At 38.5% G+C, this 18,306-nt stretch overlaps 1 protein-coding gene across 2 annotated transcripts in view; it reads left to right on the plus strand.

The window, feature by feature from the left end:
• Window positions 1–18,306, plus strand: part of LOC118149687 (uncharacterized) — a 325,586-nt gene that overhangs the window by 217,588 nt on the left and 89,692 nt on the right. For both annotated transcript variants that reach the window (XR_008478248.2, XM_078357606.1), the window contains one exon: window positions 16,943–17,190. Coding sequence is in view for 1 of the 2 variants with exons in the window: in XM_078357606.1 (XP_078213732.1) it covers window positions 16,943–17,190 (248 nt within the window). In the remaining variant the exon portion in view is untranslated. The remainder of the gene's footprint in view (window positions 1–16,942; window positions 17,191–18,306) is intronic.

The following is an 18,306-nucleotide window of genomic DNA, read 5'->3' on the forward strand; positions in this document are numbered from 1 at the left end:
AGTAGTAACTGGCAGAGATGGGATTTGAGCACAAGAACATCTGTAATATGATTTTAAAAATCAAAGAATTGAAAGCCTGTGTGAATTCATTTTGCTATTTTATATTTTAAAATTACTAAAATAATAACTGCTTATAACAAGTGAAAACAATAAAATAAAAAGTATCCAGGTATGACTGATCATCTACTTTTTATTCATAACCTGGTCATATCCCTCCACTACCATCTCCTCCTAATGAAACCAGGTTTAACAGCTGGGGTGTATCCTTCTGTGCATTTCTTTTTATCCATACCAACATAAAGGTATGCCTACACTTATATAGGGGTCTCATTTATGTGTGTGTGTATGTATGTATGTATGTATGTATGTGATTGCTAAGTTTCCCAGAATTCCTCTCTCCAGAATTTCCTTCCCTAAATGGATTGGCCACAAGAGAAGCTTGCCTGAGATTTGAAATGTAAAATAAAGCACCAGGCGTGATTAGATTGGGAAGGTTAAAATAAGCTCAGGTGCTGTGCAGCTCACCTGGTTGACATCAGGTAGCAGCTGGGCCCACAGATTTCCAGCTGCCACAGGATTTCCTCTTCTAGCTTCTCCTACTCTTATTCAGGTTCTGCTCCATGACCAAGGGCATCAGCTTCTCCTGCAGGACATCCACATCTTGAAAGTTGGGGGTTTGGGCCAGGCGTGGTGGCTCACGCCTGTAATCCCAGCACTTTGGGAGGCCAAGGTTGGTGGATCATGAGGTCAGGAGATCAAGACCATTCTGGCCAATATGGTGAAAACCTGTCTTTACTAAAACTACCAAAAAATTATCTGGGCGTGGTGGTGCATGCCTGCAGTCCCAGCTACTTGGGAGTCTGAGACAGGAGAATTGCTTGAAACTTGGAGGTGGAGATTGCACTACAGCCTGGGTGACAGTGTGAGACTCCATCTCAAAAAAAAAAAAAAAAAAAAAAAGAAAGAAAAAGAAAGTTGGAGGTTTGAAGGAAGTAAAAGAGCTACCTAGGTTCCACCTTGACCTTATAGGTTCCAATATGTCCTTGGAATGACATGTCATTTCCTGTCCATCTTTCCTTCCCACCTGCCTGCCCTGGAGACTTTAGACCTAACACCCAGTGTTGAAGCAACAGCTGTACATGATCTGTTTAACTAGCTTCCATCATTGCATAAGATCAAGGCTCTATAATAAATTCCTTATTCTATATGACTCCTTGAATTCCTACTTCTCTGATCAAACTCTGACCAATACAGTATGTTGGTATGTTTTTATCTAAAAAGAATCAAATTGTACATGTTCTCTTCAACTTGTTTTCTTCACTGATAGATTGTGTATATTCTTAGACATCAATAGATCTCTCTCTCCTTACCCGCATCCATTTCTCCATATTTGCTTACACACACCACACTAAAATATAAATTTGCATTCATAGTATACATCATACATTCTAAGTTTGCTTAACAATTTTTCTTTTTGTCCCTTTCTACCCACAATTCCTGCCTTATGTCCCACACCCACCCTCTAGACAATTTGCATTAACAAACTCAAGCATTCTTCTGAATTTTTCTTTATGCTCATGGATCCGTGTATTAACTATGAATGCAAGCACTATTGCTTAAGTCAATTATTATTTACTTTCCCCACAAAGCTGAACTACCATTTTTTTACATGTTGAATTTTCATATATATTATAATCTATTTCTGAATTTTCTGTCCTGTAAACTAATCTATCTTCCGCTGATACCATATTGATTTAAATACAAAAACTGTATAATATGTTCATACCTACAGTAAATTAAGAATCCTCACATACATACACTGTTCTTTTTCATATTATGGGACATTTATTCTCACATATAAATTTTAAGATAAAAACTTATTTTTTAAAATTCTGTCAGTATCCTAAATAGTAATGCTCTTTCTTTTATATTAATTTAGGAGAATTAACATCTTATCATCTTTGATCTCCCTGTCCAAGAACAAGAAATGCCTTTTCAATTGCTTACGTCTTATTTTATGTCCTTCAGTAAGATTTTATTGTTTTCTTCATATGCTCTTCTTTGTAACTTTATTCCTATTATTTTATTATTTTTATTGCTGTCGTGGAAAAAAATTCTATTATTTTCATTTTATTTCTAGTTTCATATTGCTAAAATACAAAAAAACTTTTATTTTTTAACATTTATCTTATATCCAGCCCCGTTAATCAATTATTTAACTGATTCTGTTATTAAGGGTTTTAGTCAGGGAACCATAACAACTAATATCATGAAATAGGGTTTAACTTTAGAAAAAAAGTCCTTACATAATTGTGAGAGATGTTTGGAAGTAAGGATTTAAAATGGAGAGTTAGAGGATTAGAGAAAACTCATTAACAAGCCCTCTTCAAGATATGTTCATAGAACTCTGGAAAGCTAGATGCGCTTAGGTGGCAGACAGAGAACATGAAGAGGACTTGACAGAAAAGTTTCTGGAAAGCTGGTACCTCTGCATAGCTCCCACTGTGGAGTCATCAGTCAGGTATCTGGTGGAGTACCTCGGGCTACTTTTGGTCAGCAGATCTAGCAGTCAGGAAGTAGAACTGGACGTGGAGTGGGGAAAACAATGACAAATGAATTCACTGGCCACTTCTGCATCCATATTTCATTGTATCTGACTTAGAAGATCTTCAAAAATGATGGCTGGTTTTGCTTCCCAAGTCTCATGTGACTTCTGATTTTTGTCAATTCTTGCACAGAACCATGAAAGAAAAGATTTCTGAAAAACACAGTTTCCATTATAACTTCATTAACATTAGAACAATCTAGCACACTTGTCTCAGTAGTTTCTTTCCCAATGCCTTTCCTGCAGTCACTAGTAACACTATTATTAATAAATAATAAACATTTATTATTATTATAAGCTCCAAGACAACATTAAAGTAACAATTAGTATCAATGGCCCTTCCTAACTAGCTCCTGATTTTAATTGAAATGGTTTTAGGGTTTTGTTAAGAATGACATTTTCTGTTGGCTTCTGGAAAATTGCCTTCATTATAGCTAAGTAGATTTCTTCTACTTATTACTTACTAGGAATGACTTTGGGATTGTATTAATTGCCTTTTCAACATCTACAGATGCAATAATTTTGGTGATGTAATGAATTATGTTGATAGATTTTCTAATATTGAAATACTCTTTCATTCCTGGAACAAACCCTTCCTGGTCATACTGTATTATCGTTGTGATATAGATTCTAGATTCTATTTGTTAACACATTATAACTTTTGTTTATGTGTTCATAAATGAGATTGCCCTTTTTAGCTTCATCTGTGTGCATTGTAGGGTATTTTTCTGGGACACTTTACACTGACGACTCAGTAATTTGAATAGATCATTTGCGGCATTAATAGGTGACCAGCACGATGGAGAAAGAAGAGGGGAATGTTCACTCTCACAGCAGCTTTCCCATTGGCTGACCCCTGCGTCCTGAGATAAATTACTCACTCCACAACTGATCTGCAGTTTCTCATGTCTTTCTCTTCAGCATGTTTATTGTTTCATTGTATACTCGTTAATGGGAAGGACCATCTGCTATGTTTTTACATAACAGATATAATTAGTCATTCATTTAGTGCTGAGAAGATAGAAGAAGGTATTCAATATAAATTGCACTTCTAAGTATTTTTTCCAAATTCAGTAAGCCAAATACTATTTTCTGGACATCCCTTCAACAAAATTAATATTTACACATGTCAAAAACATAACTTTGACTTCATAAAGACCTCACTAGGAATCCGAGTTTTTTTCATGTATGTCAACCACAGTGATTTCAATAGTTCATATTAGGTTCATTTCATGAGTTTGATGTTATCACTCATTAAAAAAATCAAATCTACTTCACATGTTCTCTAAATAAGCAGATTTTCTATTTGAATTGCTAAAAGCAAGCAAGGATATGTGTACATTTAAAATTTATACAGTTTGCTGTGAGAGAAGAGAAAGATTGCCTCAGTTCTTACTTGCCTTTGTAGGGAACAAGTAGACATAGGTTTGCGGGGCTAATTCCAGGCTCATGTTGGAAGGACTCAGAAACAGAGCAAGGACTTTTAGGGGTCAAAGAATCCATAAAGGCAAATTGATCTGTGCCTGCCTCAAGCTGGGATGTTAATATTAGTAGACAGGATGCTGTAGAAATGTGAGGGAGAAAACTATAAAAGTGATATTTAAATTGCTATGAAGCTCGAATTGAGCCCTTTTCCATTATTCCAGAATTATTACTAATAGGAGGGAAGCAGAGAGAGACCCAAACCCAGTGAAAAGCCATAGGAAGCTACAGAACACATGAAAATCCCAGCGGGTGAATAAAATCTATCACGTTGGCAAAACAGTGTGAGTGAAAATCTTTTAAACATGCATCAGCTGCAGGAGCTGAATGTCGAGAAATACAAGATTAAGATGATACTAGAGAGAACTGAGGGGCACTCAGGTTCACCCCTCTAGGAAAAGCCTGCCTGTGCTCTACTGAGTCATACACCATTAGGGTGATAAGGCAAGCTCAGCCGCTAAAGCCATGTCTTTCCTATAATGTATATATCAAAAAACAAGGCAGAGAAGTTATGGCTCAGCTCCCTGAATCGAGTTATCTCTAAAATGAAGATTAGATATTAAATAGTTTTATTACTGTATTATTAGAATTATAACAAATCTAAGTGCTAAATTCCTTTGAATATATTGTCCTTCATACCAGGCTGGCAATACCATAAAGATAATAACTGAGGTAGAATATTTAACAAATATTTATTGATCACCTACTATGTGTGAATCTACAAAGATAACTCAGACTTGATCTTGGACTTGCAGGAGTAAAACTTCATGTTCTGTGAGGATAATAGACATACATAAATAACACTCAAACTGACTATAACATGAATAAGAATGGAGAAGTAGAATTCTGGGTGTGTGCAGGAAGGAGGGTGAGGAAGGATGAATAAAGATGACAGTTGGGAAAAGATAGTTTGTATAACATTCCGGTGTGGTCTCAGAGTTTTCATCCTGACTGGATTACTAACGAGCTGCGTGACCTTCAGCGGGTCTTCGTGCTTTCGTTTTCTCATCTGTAAAGTGAAGAGGTTATTCTATAATGATCTCTGAGGTCCCTTTCAGAACAAAGACTCTTTAATTTTATTATCCTATTCACATAGAATAATGTAAGAGTATAATGGTTCTCAAAAATAAACTTTAAAGTTTTTTTGTTGTAGAACAGTTTTAGTAGCAGAGAATCTTAAATATACTTTATAATGGATGTTTCCTCTTCCCATATGGGAACTGTCTATATCAACACATTGCGAAGTCAAAAGGGAACATCTCTCAAAATAGAATATTAGACTTTTAGGAAATAAATGTTAAAACATAGAAAAGTACAAAGAATAATACATCAATCACATTCTACATTAAAAATAAAATATTACACATAAAGCTAAAGTACTTATAATCACCATTCTTCTGTCCAGTTCTCCTCCTTTCACTCCCCAGAGGCAACTACTAGAATTGTTTTTTTTGTTGTTGTTGTTGGTGATGGTGGTTTTTTTGTTTTTGAGACTGAATTTCACTCCAGGCTGGAGTGTAATGCCACAATCTTGGCTCACTGCAACCTCTGTCTCCTGAGTTCAGGTGATTCTCCTGCCTCAGCCTCCCAAGTAGCTGGGATTACAGGTGCCCACCACCATGCCCACCTAATTTTTGCATTTTTTTAGTAAAAACAGGGTTTCACCATGTTGGGCAGGCTGGTCTCAAACTCCTGACCTCAGGTGATCCACCCACCTTGGCCTCCCAAAGTGTTGTGATTACAGGCATGAGCCACGATGGCAGGCTCTATAATTTGTTTTAATCTATGCTTCAAATGCATTTTTCATATCTTAACATACATTTATATGTACATCCATAAGCAATACATAGATTACTTAGTATAAAATACTACATATCCCCTATTATTTTGCTTCTTGCTTTTAATGTTAAATATATTTTTGGACCTACCCATCTGATAGTTTATTCTTTTCCATTGCAGTATAAAATTCATAATTTTCCCCTTTTGTGAATTTTGGGATTATTTTCAAATGTCTGATGTTGTAATCAATGCTACAATAAACACAGATGTGCACATCTTACGCACTCATGTGCCCTTTCTCTAGGACATATATCTGAAATGGAATCGCCCATTATAGGGATGTGTGTTTCCAAATTTTATTAGATCCTGCCATATTCATATCAAAGTGGTTATATCAATTTACACTCCCCTCGGAGGTGCATGAAATTCTCACCTTCTTATGGACATTTGATACTGCCTGACCCTTAAACTTCTGACAGTCCGGATTTTAAAATGGTATCTCATTATTATTTCTCTAGTGAAAATATTTTTGGAGTGTGCTTATTGGCCAAGCAGATTTACTTTTCTGTGAGCTGCTGCTTCATTTCCTTTGTCAACAATTATGTTGTTGTATGTTTTAAATTTCAAATTTTTGTTTTGATCTTATTTAAGAAAGCCTTCTTTACCTTGAAGCAACTTCAGTAATTTGAGTTTGTTTTTCCCTCTAGGTCATCAATCCAATATCTGAAAAAATATTTTATGTGGGCATTGAGGTAAAAAATCTATTTTTATTTTTTTCTGTATGAACAGGCAGTTGTCCAAAACCACTTGTTGAATAATCTGTTCTTTCACTCAAAAATTTTTGAAGGAACTTCCTTCAAATACCAAATTCCCACACATGCTTGGGTTTGTCTCTGGGCTCTTTATACTGATTTGTTGATCCAGCTGACTCTTCATTATATTTTTTTGGTTCCTTGAGTTATTGGCTATATTTAATAAAAGGAAACTAGTTCAATGAATGTACCCATTTCTAATATCTCAGCCAAAGATTTTCTTCCACTGCCCTCTGGGTAGCCAAAGCCTCCTGGGAGCTACTGTGGGGAGATGTCCTCATGGAATAGGCAAATGGTGACAGAGCAAAGTGAAGCACAGGCAGGTCGGCCACTCCCAAGGTGGCAAGATGACCATTTGGCAAGTTCAAGTTAAAGACTGGAAAATTTGGAAACAAGATTCTGATTTAAGGGAGTTCTAGGCATTTGCACTTGCTACTTCAGCATAGGATCCTTCTTTGGCCTTTCCCTGACAGCTCCCAGGCAGACCCACTCTGGCTCCCAGCCAGTCCACACCCAGACCACTCTGCTATTTTGGGATCTATGAGATGGCCTCTCTTACTCTCTTCCTTTTTAGTCTTCACTGCCTCCTTACCATGTCCCTTTTTACTCCTCTCTCCAAAAGTTCTCTCCTTTCACAATAGTCTTTGATGGATGGTTAGAAAGACAATCAGAAATAGGGACTTAGATAACCAAATCTTAACAGCAGTAAAACTGGTTTCTCCAGCGCAAGAAAGAACTTTCCAGGAATATAACTGCCTGCACTCCATTCCTTGGAAGGGACGGAAAATATTTCAGCACTTAACCAGCATCATGGTCTTGGTAACTTCCAATTCACAAAAGAAAAAAACAAAACAAAACTGAAATCTGACGATGAACTAATTTTCATATAAAAAGTAGGTTGAAATCCATTTTCTGCTCTATGTGATTTAGAAAAATTCAGGACATAGGATATGCTTGTTCCATTGGAACTTTCCAACCTACAATGCTATTATAGAAAAAAAATCACTTTTTCTTTTCAAAAGGAATTTCCTCTCCATATACACCATTTATCCAAATCCTTTCAAACTCTTAGAACTCACTTTTCTGAAAGAGAAAGTAACTTAATTGTCTCCCTTTGCATGCAACAATGCACTTCCTGGTGTTACTGTCAAGAAAGAGATTCCTAATTGTACTACAAGATGGAACAAGGAAGTTAAAGTTGGGAAACCTAATAACAATTGCCAGATGATTGTGAAGATTAGTATCCCTGAACAGATACTACATAGATCCAACCCCATGGCAACATCCAAAATACAGATGGAAGGGTTCATGCCTGGTCCCATGATGGTAAAGAGCTGAGCTCCAGGGTTGTAACATATTTTAGACTTCTTAAAAGGCAATCACAATTTAAAATTCAAGCACTATTAATAATTTCCCAGTTTCAATTATTTGATATGCTTCATTAAAATATATTCATTAATTTTGTTTCTGTGTATTGTCGATTTTATACTACATGAGGATGTTGATTTACCAGCCTTCGATGTTTCTTCACTAATTACAGGATTACAAAATAATGTGTTTCCTTTCTTAAATTGATAATTGGGAAGATAATACTCTGAATAGTTTTTTTAAATAAACTTTTGATAGCTGGAAACCAAATTTGTCTTTCTCAGATTTTTTTGTTATTTTTAAAAACAGCTATAAATGATTATGAATATTTGTGCTTATTGATTTGAGTCCATTTACACTCAACACGTTTCTTTTAAAAATCACGAATGATGAAATCAAAGATATTTGAGTGAAAATAACATTCTGAACTCTCTCCTTATTTCCGAGGCATTCTTTGACTCAGCCCATGGGGTAATATATGCCTTTCTCTGTGAGTTTACCTGGGATCTCCTTTAAAAGAACTGTGGCAGAAGGCACACAGTGGCCATCTTGTCTGATGGAAATGCTTATGATAACTGTGTTCCCATTGTTCTGGAACTCGAATAGCATTATAATTTTATTTTACTCACCATTTTTTAGATCATTCTTGAATGTACCCTACTTTCCATCTTCTTTTTCTTATTTATCTTTTTTTTTTTTTTTTTTTTGAGACGGAATTTCGCTCTTGTTACCCAGGCTGGAGTGCAATGGCGCGGTCTCGGCTCACCGCAACCTCCGCCTCCTGGGTTCAGGCAATTTTCCTGCCTCAGCCTCCTGAGTAGCTGGGATTACAGGCATGCGTCACTATGCCCAGCTAATTTTTTGTATTTTTAGTAGAGATGGGGTTTCATCATATTGACCAGGATGGTCTCGATCTCTTGACCTCGTGATCCACCCGCCTCGGCTTTCTCTAAAATTTGTGAAGAAGTAACTTGGGCCAGGAGTGGTGGCTCACACCTGTAATCCCAGCACTTTGGGAGGCCAAGGCAGGTGGATCATGTGAGGTCTGGAGTTCGAGACCACCCTGACCAACATGGAGAAACACTGTCTCAACTAAAAAAATCAAGACGTTACAAGGCCAGCATGTTATTTGGAAATACAGAGACAGATACTAGAAGAAACAGCTAAACTATTTGAAAGTAGTTGACTTTAGAGAGTAGAATTGGAAATAAGAAGAAATGGAACAAAGGATTACAATTTTCTGTTATAATTTGTAGGATATTATGACTTTCAAAAACATCTACTTAAAAATATTGATAAAAATGAAAATTAAATCATCAAAATTGCATTGAGGCCAGGTGCAGTGGCTTATACCTGTGATCCAAGCACTTTGAGAAGCCAAGGCTGGAGGATTGCTTGAGGCCAGGAGTTCAAGGCCATTCTGGGCAACAGAGTGAGATCCTACCTCTACAAAAAAATGAAAAAAAAAAAAATTGGGTGTGGTGTGGCACATGCCTGTAGTGCTAGTACTCAGGAGGCTAAAGTGGGAAGATCACTTTAACCTGGGAAGTTAAGACTGCCATGAGCTGTGATTGATCCACTGTACTCCATCCTGAGCAAAAAGTGAGACCCTGTCTTAAAAAAAAGAAAAAAAATGCATTGAAACTGAAAAGGCAATTGATTACTATTACCTAATCATTATAGAAGATTATATGTAATCAAATTATCTGAAGATTAAGTTGCGCAAAGGACCCAACATACAAACATGTAGCAAGGAGATACTGAGTAATCAAATAGCCAGCTTTGTGTATTTTTAAACATTTTCTTTCTTCACCAACAGTTTATCTAATTTGTCAGTGAAATGCTTTTTTGTTTTGGTGAAATGCTATAATGTGTTTCAGTTGTCATTTTAACTCCTTTAAGTCTTAGTTATTTTATTTTTTTTCCAATTTCTTTATTTTATTTTATTTTATTGCGTTTTAGGTTTTGGGGTACATGTGCTGAACATGAAAGATAGTTGCATAGGTACACACATGGCAGTGTGTTTTGCTGCCTTCTGCCCCTTCACCCACATTTGGCATTTCTCCCCATGTTATCCCTCCCCAGCTCCCCCCACGCTGTCCCTCCCCTATTCCCCCCAATAGACCCCAGTATGTAGTACTCCCTTCCCTGTGTCCATGTATTCTCATTGTTCATCACCCGCCTATGAGTGAGAATATGCGGTGTTTCATTTTCTGTTCCTGTGTCAGTTTGCTGAGAATGATGTTCTCCAGATTCATCCATGTCCCTACAAAGGACACAAACTCATCATTTTTGATGGCTGCATAATATTCCATGGTGTATATGTGCCACATTTTCCCAAACCAGTCTATCATCGATGGGCATTTGGGCTGGCTCCAGGTCTTTGCTATTGTAAACAGTGCTTCAATGAACATTCGTGGGCATGTGTCCTTATAGTAGAACGATTTATAGTCCTTTGGATATATACCCAGTAATGGGATTGCTGGGTGAAATGGAATTTCTATTTCTAGGTCCTTGAGGAATCGCCACACTGTCTTCCACAATGGTTGAACTAATTTGCACTCCCACCAGCAGTGTAAAAGTGTTCCTGTTTCTCCACATCCTCTCCAGCATCTGTTGTCTCCAGATTTTTTAATGATCGCCATTCTAACTGGCGTGAGATGGTATCTCAGTGTGGTTTTGATTTGCATTTCTCTAATGACCAGTGATGATGAGCATTTTTTCATATGTTTGTTGGCCTCATGTATGTCTTCTTTTGTAAAGTGTCTGTTCATAGCCTTTGCCCATTTTTGGATGGACTTGTTTGTTTTTTTCCTGTAAATCTGTTTGAGTTCTTTGTAAATTCTGGATATCAGCCCTTTGTCAGATGGGTAAACTGCAAAGATTTTTTCCCATTCTGTTGGTTGCTGATTCACTCTAGTGACTGTTTCTTTTGATGTGCAGAAGCTGTGGAGTTTGATTAGGTCCCATTTGTCTATTTTGGCTTTTGTTGCCAATGCTTTTGGTGTTTTGGTCATGAAGTCCTTGCCTACTCCTATGTCCTGAATGGTTTTGCCTAGATTTTCTTCTAGAGTTTTTATGGTGCCAGGCCCTATGTTTAAGTCTTTAATCTATCTGGAGTTAATTTTAGTGTAAGGTGTCAGGAAGGGGTCCAGTTTCTGCTTTCTGCAGATGGCTAGCCAGTTTTCCCAACACCATTTATTAAACAGGGAGTCCTTTCCCCATTGCTTGTTTTTGTCAGCTTTATCAAAGATTGTATGGTTGTAAATATGTTGTGTTGCCTCTGATGCCTCTGTTCTGTTCCATTGGTCTATATCTCTGTTTTGGTACTAGTACCATGCTGTTTTGATTACTGTAGACTTGTAGTATAGTTTGAAGTCCGGTAGTGTGATGCCTCCCACTGTGTTCTTTTTGCTTAGGATTGCCTAGACTATGCAGGCTCTCTTTTGGTTCCCTATGAAGTTCAAGGTGGTTTTTTCCAGTTCTGGAAGAAAGTCAATGGTAGCTTGATGGGGATAGTGTTGAATCTGTAAATTACTTTGGGCAGTGTGGCAATTTTCAAGATACTGATTCTTCCTAACCATGAACATGGAATGTTTCTCCATCTGTTTGTGTCCTCTCTTATTTCATTGAGCAGTGGTTTGTAGTTCTCCTTGAAGAGGTCCCTTACATTCCTTGTTAGTTGTATTCCTAGGTATTTTATTCTCTTTGTAGCAATTGTGAATGGCAGTTTGTTCTTGATTTGGCTCTCTTTAAGTCTGTTATTGGTGTATAGGAATGCTTGTGATTTTTGCACATTGATTTTATATCCTGAGACTTTGCTTGAAGTTGCTTATCAGTTTCAGGAGTTTTAGGGCTATGGCGATGGGTTCTTCTAAATATACTATCATGTCGTCTGCAAATAGAGACAATTTGGCTTCCTCCTTTCCTATTTGAATACCCTTTATTTCTTTTTCATGCCTGATTGCTCTGGCTAGAACTTCCAGTACTATATTGAAGAGGAGTGGTGAGAGAGGGCATCCTTGTCTAGTGCCGGATTTCAAAGGGAATGCTTCCAGTTTTTGCCCATTCAGTATGATATTGGCTGTTGGTTTGTCATAAATAGCTTTTATTATTTTGAGGTATGTTCCATCAATTCCGAATTTACTGAGGGGTTTTAGCATAAAGGGGCTGTTAAATTTTGTCAAGGCTTTCTCTGTGTCAATTGAGATAATCATGTGGTTTTTGTTTTTGGTTCTCTTTATGTGGTGAATTACATTTATAGATTTGTGTATGTTGAACCAGCCTTGCATCCCCGGGATGAATCCTACTTGATCATGGTGGATAAGCTTTTTGATGTGCTGTTGCAATTGGCTTGCCAATATTTTATTGAAGATTTTTGCATCTATGTTCATCATGGATATTGGCCTGAAGTTTTCTTTTCTTGTTGAGTCTCTGCTGGGTTTTGGTATCAGGATGATGTTGGTCTCATAAAATGAATTGGGAAGGATTTCCTCTTTTTGGATTATTTGGAATAGTTTCAGAAGGAATGGTACCAGCTCCTCTTTTTGTGTCTGGTAGAATTTGGCTGTGAACCCATCTGGACCTGGGCTTTTTTTGTGTGGTAGGCTCTTAATTGCTGCCTCGACTTCAGACCTCGTTATTGGTCTATTCATGGTTTTGGCTTTCTCCTGGTTTAGGCTTGGGAGGACACAGGTGCCCAGAAATTTATCCATTTCTTCCAGGTTTACTAGTTTATCTGCATAGAGTTGTTTGTAACAATCTCTGATGATGGTTTGATTTTCTGTGGAATCTGTGGTGATTTCCCCTTTATCATTTTTTATTGCATCTATTTGGTTGTTCTCTCTTTTCTTTTTAATCAGTCTGGCTAGTGGTCTATTTTGTTGATCTTTTCAAAAAACCAGCTCTTGGATTTATTGATTTTTTGAAGGGTTTTTTGTGTCTCTATCTCCTTCAGTTCTGCTCTGATCTTAGTTATTTCTTGTCTTCTGCTAGGTTTTGAGGTTTTTTTATCTTGCTCCTCCAGCTCTTTCAATTTTGATGATAGGGTGTCAATTTTGGATCTCTCCTTTATTCTCATACGGGCACTTGTTGCTATATATTTTCCTCTAGAGACTGCTTTAAATGTGTCCCAGAGATTCTGGTATGTTTTGTCTTCGTTCTCGTTGGTTTCAAAGAACTTCTTTATTTCTGCCTTCATTTCATTGTTAATCCAATCAACATTCAAGAGCCAGCTGTTCAGTTTCCATGAAGCTATGCAGTTCTGAGTTAGTTTCTGAATTCTGAGTTCTAACTTGATTGCACTATGGTCTGAGAGACTGTTTATGATTTCAGTTGTTTTACATTGCTGAGGAGTGCTTTACTTCCAATTATGTGGTCAATTTTAGAGTAGGTGTGATGTGGTGCTGAGAAGAATGTATATTCTGTGGATTTGGGGTGGAGAGTTCTGTAAATATCTATCAGGTTTGCTTGTTCCAGGTCTGAGTTCAAGCCCTGGGTATCCTTGTTAATTTTCTGTCTGGGTGATCTGTCTAATATTGACAGTGGAGTGTTAAAGTCTCCCACTGTTATTGTGTGGGAGTCTAAGTCTCTTTGTAAGTCATTAAGAACTTACCTTATATATCTGGGTGCTCCGGTATTGGGTCCATATATATTTAGGATCGTTAGCTCTTCTTGTTGTATCAATCCTTTAACCATTATGTAATGCCTTCTTTGTCTCTTTTGATCTTTGTTGCTTTAAAGTCTATTTTATTGGAGACGAGAATTGCAACTCCTGCTTTTCTTTGCTCTCCATTTGCTTGGTAAATCTTCCTCCATCCCTTTATTTTGAGCCTTTCTGTATTTTTGCATGTGAGATGGGTTTCCTGGATACAGCACACCGATGGGTTTTGGCTTTTTATCCAATTTGCCAGTCTGTGTCTTTTGATTGGTGCATTTAGCCCGTTTACATTTAGGGTTAATATTGTTATGTGTGAATTTGATACTGCCATTTTGATGCTAGCTGGCTGTTTTGCCCATTAGTTGATGCAGATTCTTCATTTTGTTGATGCTCTTTACCATTTGATATGGTTTTGGAATGGCTGGTACTGGTTGTTCCTTTCTATGTGTAGTGCCTCTTTCAGGAGCTCTTGTAAAGCAGGCCTGGTGGTGACAAAATCTCTGAGTACTTGCTTGTTTGCAAAGAATTTTATTTTTCCTTCAGTTATGAAGCTCAGTTTGGACGGATATGAAATTCTGGGTTGGAAGTTCTTTTCTTTAAGGATGTTGAATATTGGCCCCCACTCTCTTCTGGCTTATAGAGTTTCTGTGGAGAGATCTGCTGTGAGTCTGATGGGCTTCCCTTTGTGGGTGACCCAACCTTTCTCTCTGGCTGCCCTTAGCATTTTCTCCTTCATTTCAACCCTGGGGAATCTGACAATTATGTGCCTTGGGGTTGCTCTTTTTGCAGAGTATCTTTGTGGTGTTCTCTGTATTTCCTGGACTTGGCTATTGGCCTGTCTTGCTAGGTTGGGGAAATTTTCCTGGATAATATCCTGAGAGTATTTTCCAGCTTGGATTCATTCTCTTCGTCACATTCTGGTACACCTTTCAAACGTAGATTAGGTCTCTTCACATAGTCCCACATTTCTTGGAGATTTTGTTCATTCCTTTTTATGCTTTTTTCTCTAATCTTGGCTTCTTGTTTTATTTTATTGAGTTGATCTTCGACTTCTGATATCCTTTTTTCTGCTCGGTCAATTCAGCTGTTGAAACTTGTGCATGCTTCGCGAAGTTCTCATGTTGTATTTTTCAGCTCCTTCAATTCCTTCATATTCCTAAGTTGTCCATTCTTGTTATCATTTCCTCAAATCTTTTTTCAAGTTCTTAGTTTCTTTGCATTGATTTAGAACATGTTCTTTTAGCTCACGGAAGTTTCTCATTACCCACCTTCTGAAGTCTGATTCCTTTATTTCGTCACACTCATTCTCCGTCCAGCTTTGTTCCCTTGCCGGTGAGGAGTTTTGGACCTTTGTAGGAGGCGAGATGTTCTGGTTTCGGGTGTTTTTCTCCTTTTTGTGCTGGTTTCTTCCCATGTTTGTGGATTTATCCACCTGTCATCTAAGTAGTTGCTGATTTTTCGATTGGGTCTCTGAGTGGATGCCCAGATTGTTGATGATGAAGTATTTCTGTTTATTAGTTTTCCTTCTAACAGTCTAATCCCTCTGCTGTAAGACTGCTGAGGTCCACTCCAGGCCCTGCTTGCCTGGTGAACTCCTGTAGCAGCTGCAGAACAGTGAGGGATGCTACCAGTTTCTTCTTCTGCTATCTTTGTCCCAGAATGATGCCTGCCAAATGTCAGTGTGATCAGTCCTTTTTGAGGTGACTCTTTGGATATATGGGGGTCAGGGAGCTGCTTGAGGAGATGGTCTGTACTTTATAGGAGCTCAAGTGCTAAGCTGTGAGCTCTGTTGTTCATTCAGGGCTGCTAGTCAAGTACATTTAGGTCTGCTACAGCAGAACTCATAAAACCCCTTTTTTCCCTCAGATGCTCTGTCTCGGGGAGTTAGGGCTTTATTTATGAGTATCTGTTGCACTGTCCTGCCCAGCTAGGAGGCAGTTTAGTCGCTATTTGCCTGCCGAGGCTCCGCCCTGCTGTCATGGGGTCTGCCCTGTTGCCATGGGCTCTGCCCTGCTGTCGTGGGCTCCATCCTGTTGGCAGAGTCTCTCTGTTATGGTGGGTTGCCTCGGCAACAGCAGGCTGCGTCAGCAATGGGAGAGTACCTCAGTAGGGGTGGAATGTCTCGGTAATTGCAGACGCCCCTCCCCCACCGAGTTGCATCGTCCTGGGTTCAGCTGTGCCTGCAATGACACTCTCAACCCCAAGCATTTCAAATCACCATTTTGTTTGTCCCTGTGGGGGTGGGACCTGTCGAGCCTGATCACCTGGCTCCTTGCCTCAGAGCCCTTTGGGTTTTTTTAAGTTGAACAGTTGACTCTCTCCCAGCTGTTTCAGTCGCCTGCTGAAAGGGCACTGGGATCTGTGGGATTTCCCATGCCGCGATCCACTGTGTCGGCTCACAGTTCACTTCCCAGGAATCTCCTGGCCTGGCTCACTGTCCAAGTCCCGTTTAATCGGATGAATATGTTAATCTGCCCTCCCAAATCTCAAACTGCCGGTTTAACAGGGCGCCCAGACCAGTGCGTTTCATGCAGAGTGCCGCTGCACTGCGGCGCCAGCTGAAGTGGCCGCGCCAGCCGAAACAGCTGCGCTGGCGTCCCATGTCTCTCCTACACCTGGGAATTTCCTTGTTCTGTGGGCAACAAAGATCCATCTGGAAATGCGGAGTGAACTCACCCTCTGCATCTTCACTGAGAGCTGCAATCCTGAGTTGCTTCTATAGCGCCATCTTCCCACTTCTTTCAGGTCTTAGTTATTTTAAAGTGGAAGTAATGGTTTTACCTTTCTCACTAGGTTGTTGTGAGGATTAAATAAGATGATACCTATGCAGTCTTTGATTCTGCCACACAAAAAGGGCTTGGTGAATATTAGCTATTATTAATGTTTAATAAATAATAATATGTTATCACTTTTTTAATATAAAATATATTTTTATATTTTCAACAAATAAAAATAATTTTTTGAATTCATAACCTGTTGCTTTGGACAATGCGATTAATTGTATTCATTTGCAGTTACTAATATTGACTAGTAGAATTCAATTATTATGGATAATGGTGATACCAAAGTAGTAATTTCATGTGATTTCAATGTAAAGTATTAATCTGATCATGTGGCCAGCACTGATAATAACCTATCATTATGAGTACCGAATGGATATTTTAACTTGTATGTAATTGTGAACAAATAATTTCTGCTTCCTTTTTATTTATAGGGCCTCTTTTCTGTGTTTTTCAGATTCTATAAAGAAGGCAAAGATTTTGAAAGCACAGGAGACTATCACAGATATTCACAATGGCATCTCCCTAAAGGATTTGAAAGCTTTGCATCAACCAGAGGAAAAGCACCAGTGAGAGTCAAGATACAGTTCCAGACAGGTGCTACTTCTATTCTAAAGGTGTCAAGATCTTGTGCTTATGATGTGTTCACATCAGTGCTGGAAACCAAGAAGACAGAGAGACTGGAAGGAAGAACACAACAGTTCAGTGAGTACTAAGTATTGTCAGTTAGATCACGAGTCCCCAGCCCTCAGGCCAAGGACTGGTACTGGTCCATGGCCAGTTAGAAACTGGGCTGCACAGCAGGAGGCAAGCAGCAGGCAAGCGAGCATTATCACCTGAGCTCCATGTCCTGTCAGATCAGCAGCAGCATTAGATTCTCATAGGAGCATGAACCCTATTGCAAACTTTGCATACCAGGGATCTAGGTTGTTCACTCCTTATGAGAATCTAATGTCTGATGATCTGAGGTAGAAGTTTCATCCCAAAGTCACATCCCCGCTGACCCCTGTTTGTGGAAAAATTATCTTCCACCAGACTGGCCCCTGGTGCCAAAAAGGTTAGGAACTGCTGAGTTAGATCATAACATTTAATCCTGATAATAACTCTGTGAGGCAAGGTTTGTTCAGCCCAATAAACAGCAGAAATATGGGTCAAATATAGGTTTAAAGTTTTATATGTATCTATGTATCATAAAATGATACATAGATACATATATTTTTATTTTCTTATTTATATTCTTATTTCTATTTATTTCTTCTATGTATCATAAAATGAGCACTGCCTCTTATAACAGGTATCCTAATCCTAATAAGTACCTTCCTGGATAGTTTTGTTGCTTTATGACTTTTGTGTAGTTATTTTCTTTTTTTTCTTTGAGACACAGTCTCATTCTGTTGCCCAGGCTGGAGTGCAATGGCACCATCTCGGCTCACTGCAACCTCCACCTCCTGATTCAAGCAATTCTCCTGCCTCAGCCTCCCAAGTAGCTGGAATTATATCCATATGCCACCATGCCTGGCTAATTTGGTATTTTTAGTAGAGACAGGGTTTCACCATATTGGCCAGGCTGGTCTTGAACTCCTGACCTCATAAGATCCACCCGCCTCAGCCTCCCAAAGTGCTGGGGTTACAGTTGTGAGCCTCTGTACCTGGGCTGTGTAGTTATTTTCTTAGGCCTGTCAGACAATCATCTACATGCGTGTTATTTCCTAGCAAAAGAACTGAGCTTAGGTGATTTTGCTCAGTTATTCTGTATCAGGGATTAGCAACTCTTTCTATGAAGGGATAAATAGTCGATATTTTAAGCTTTGGGGATCATAC

The sequence above is a fragment of the Callithrix jacchus genome, chromosome 20, assembly GCF_049354715.1.
Source record: "Callithrix jacchus isolate 240 chromosome 20, calJac240_pri, whole genome shotgun sequence".
NCBI classification, from domain to species: Eukaryota; Metazoa; Chordata; class Mammalia; order Primates; family Cebidae; genus Callithrix; species Callithrix jacchus.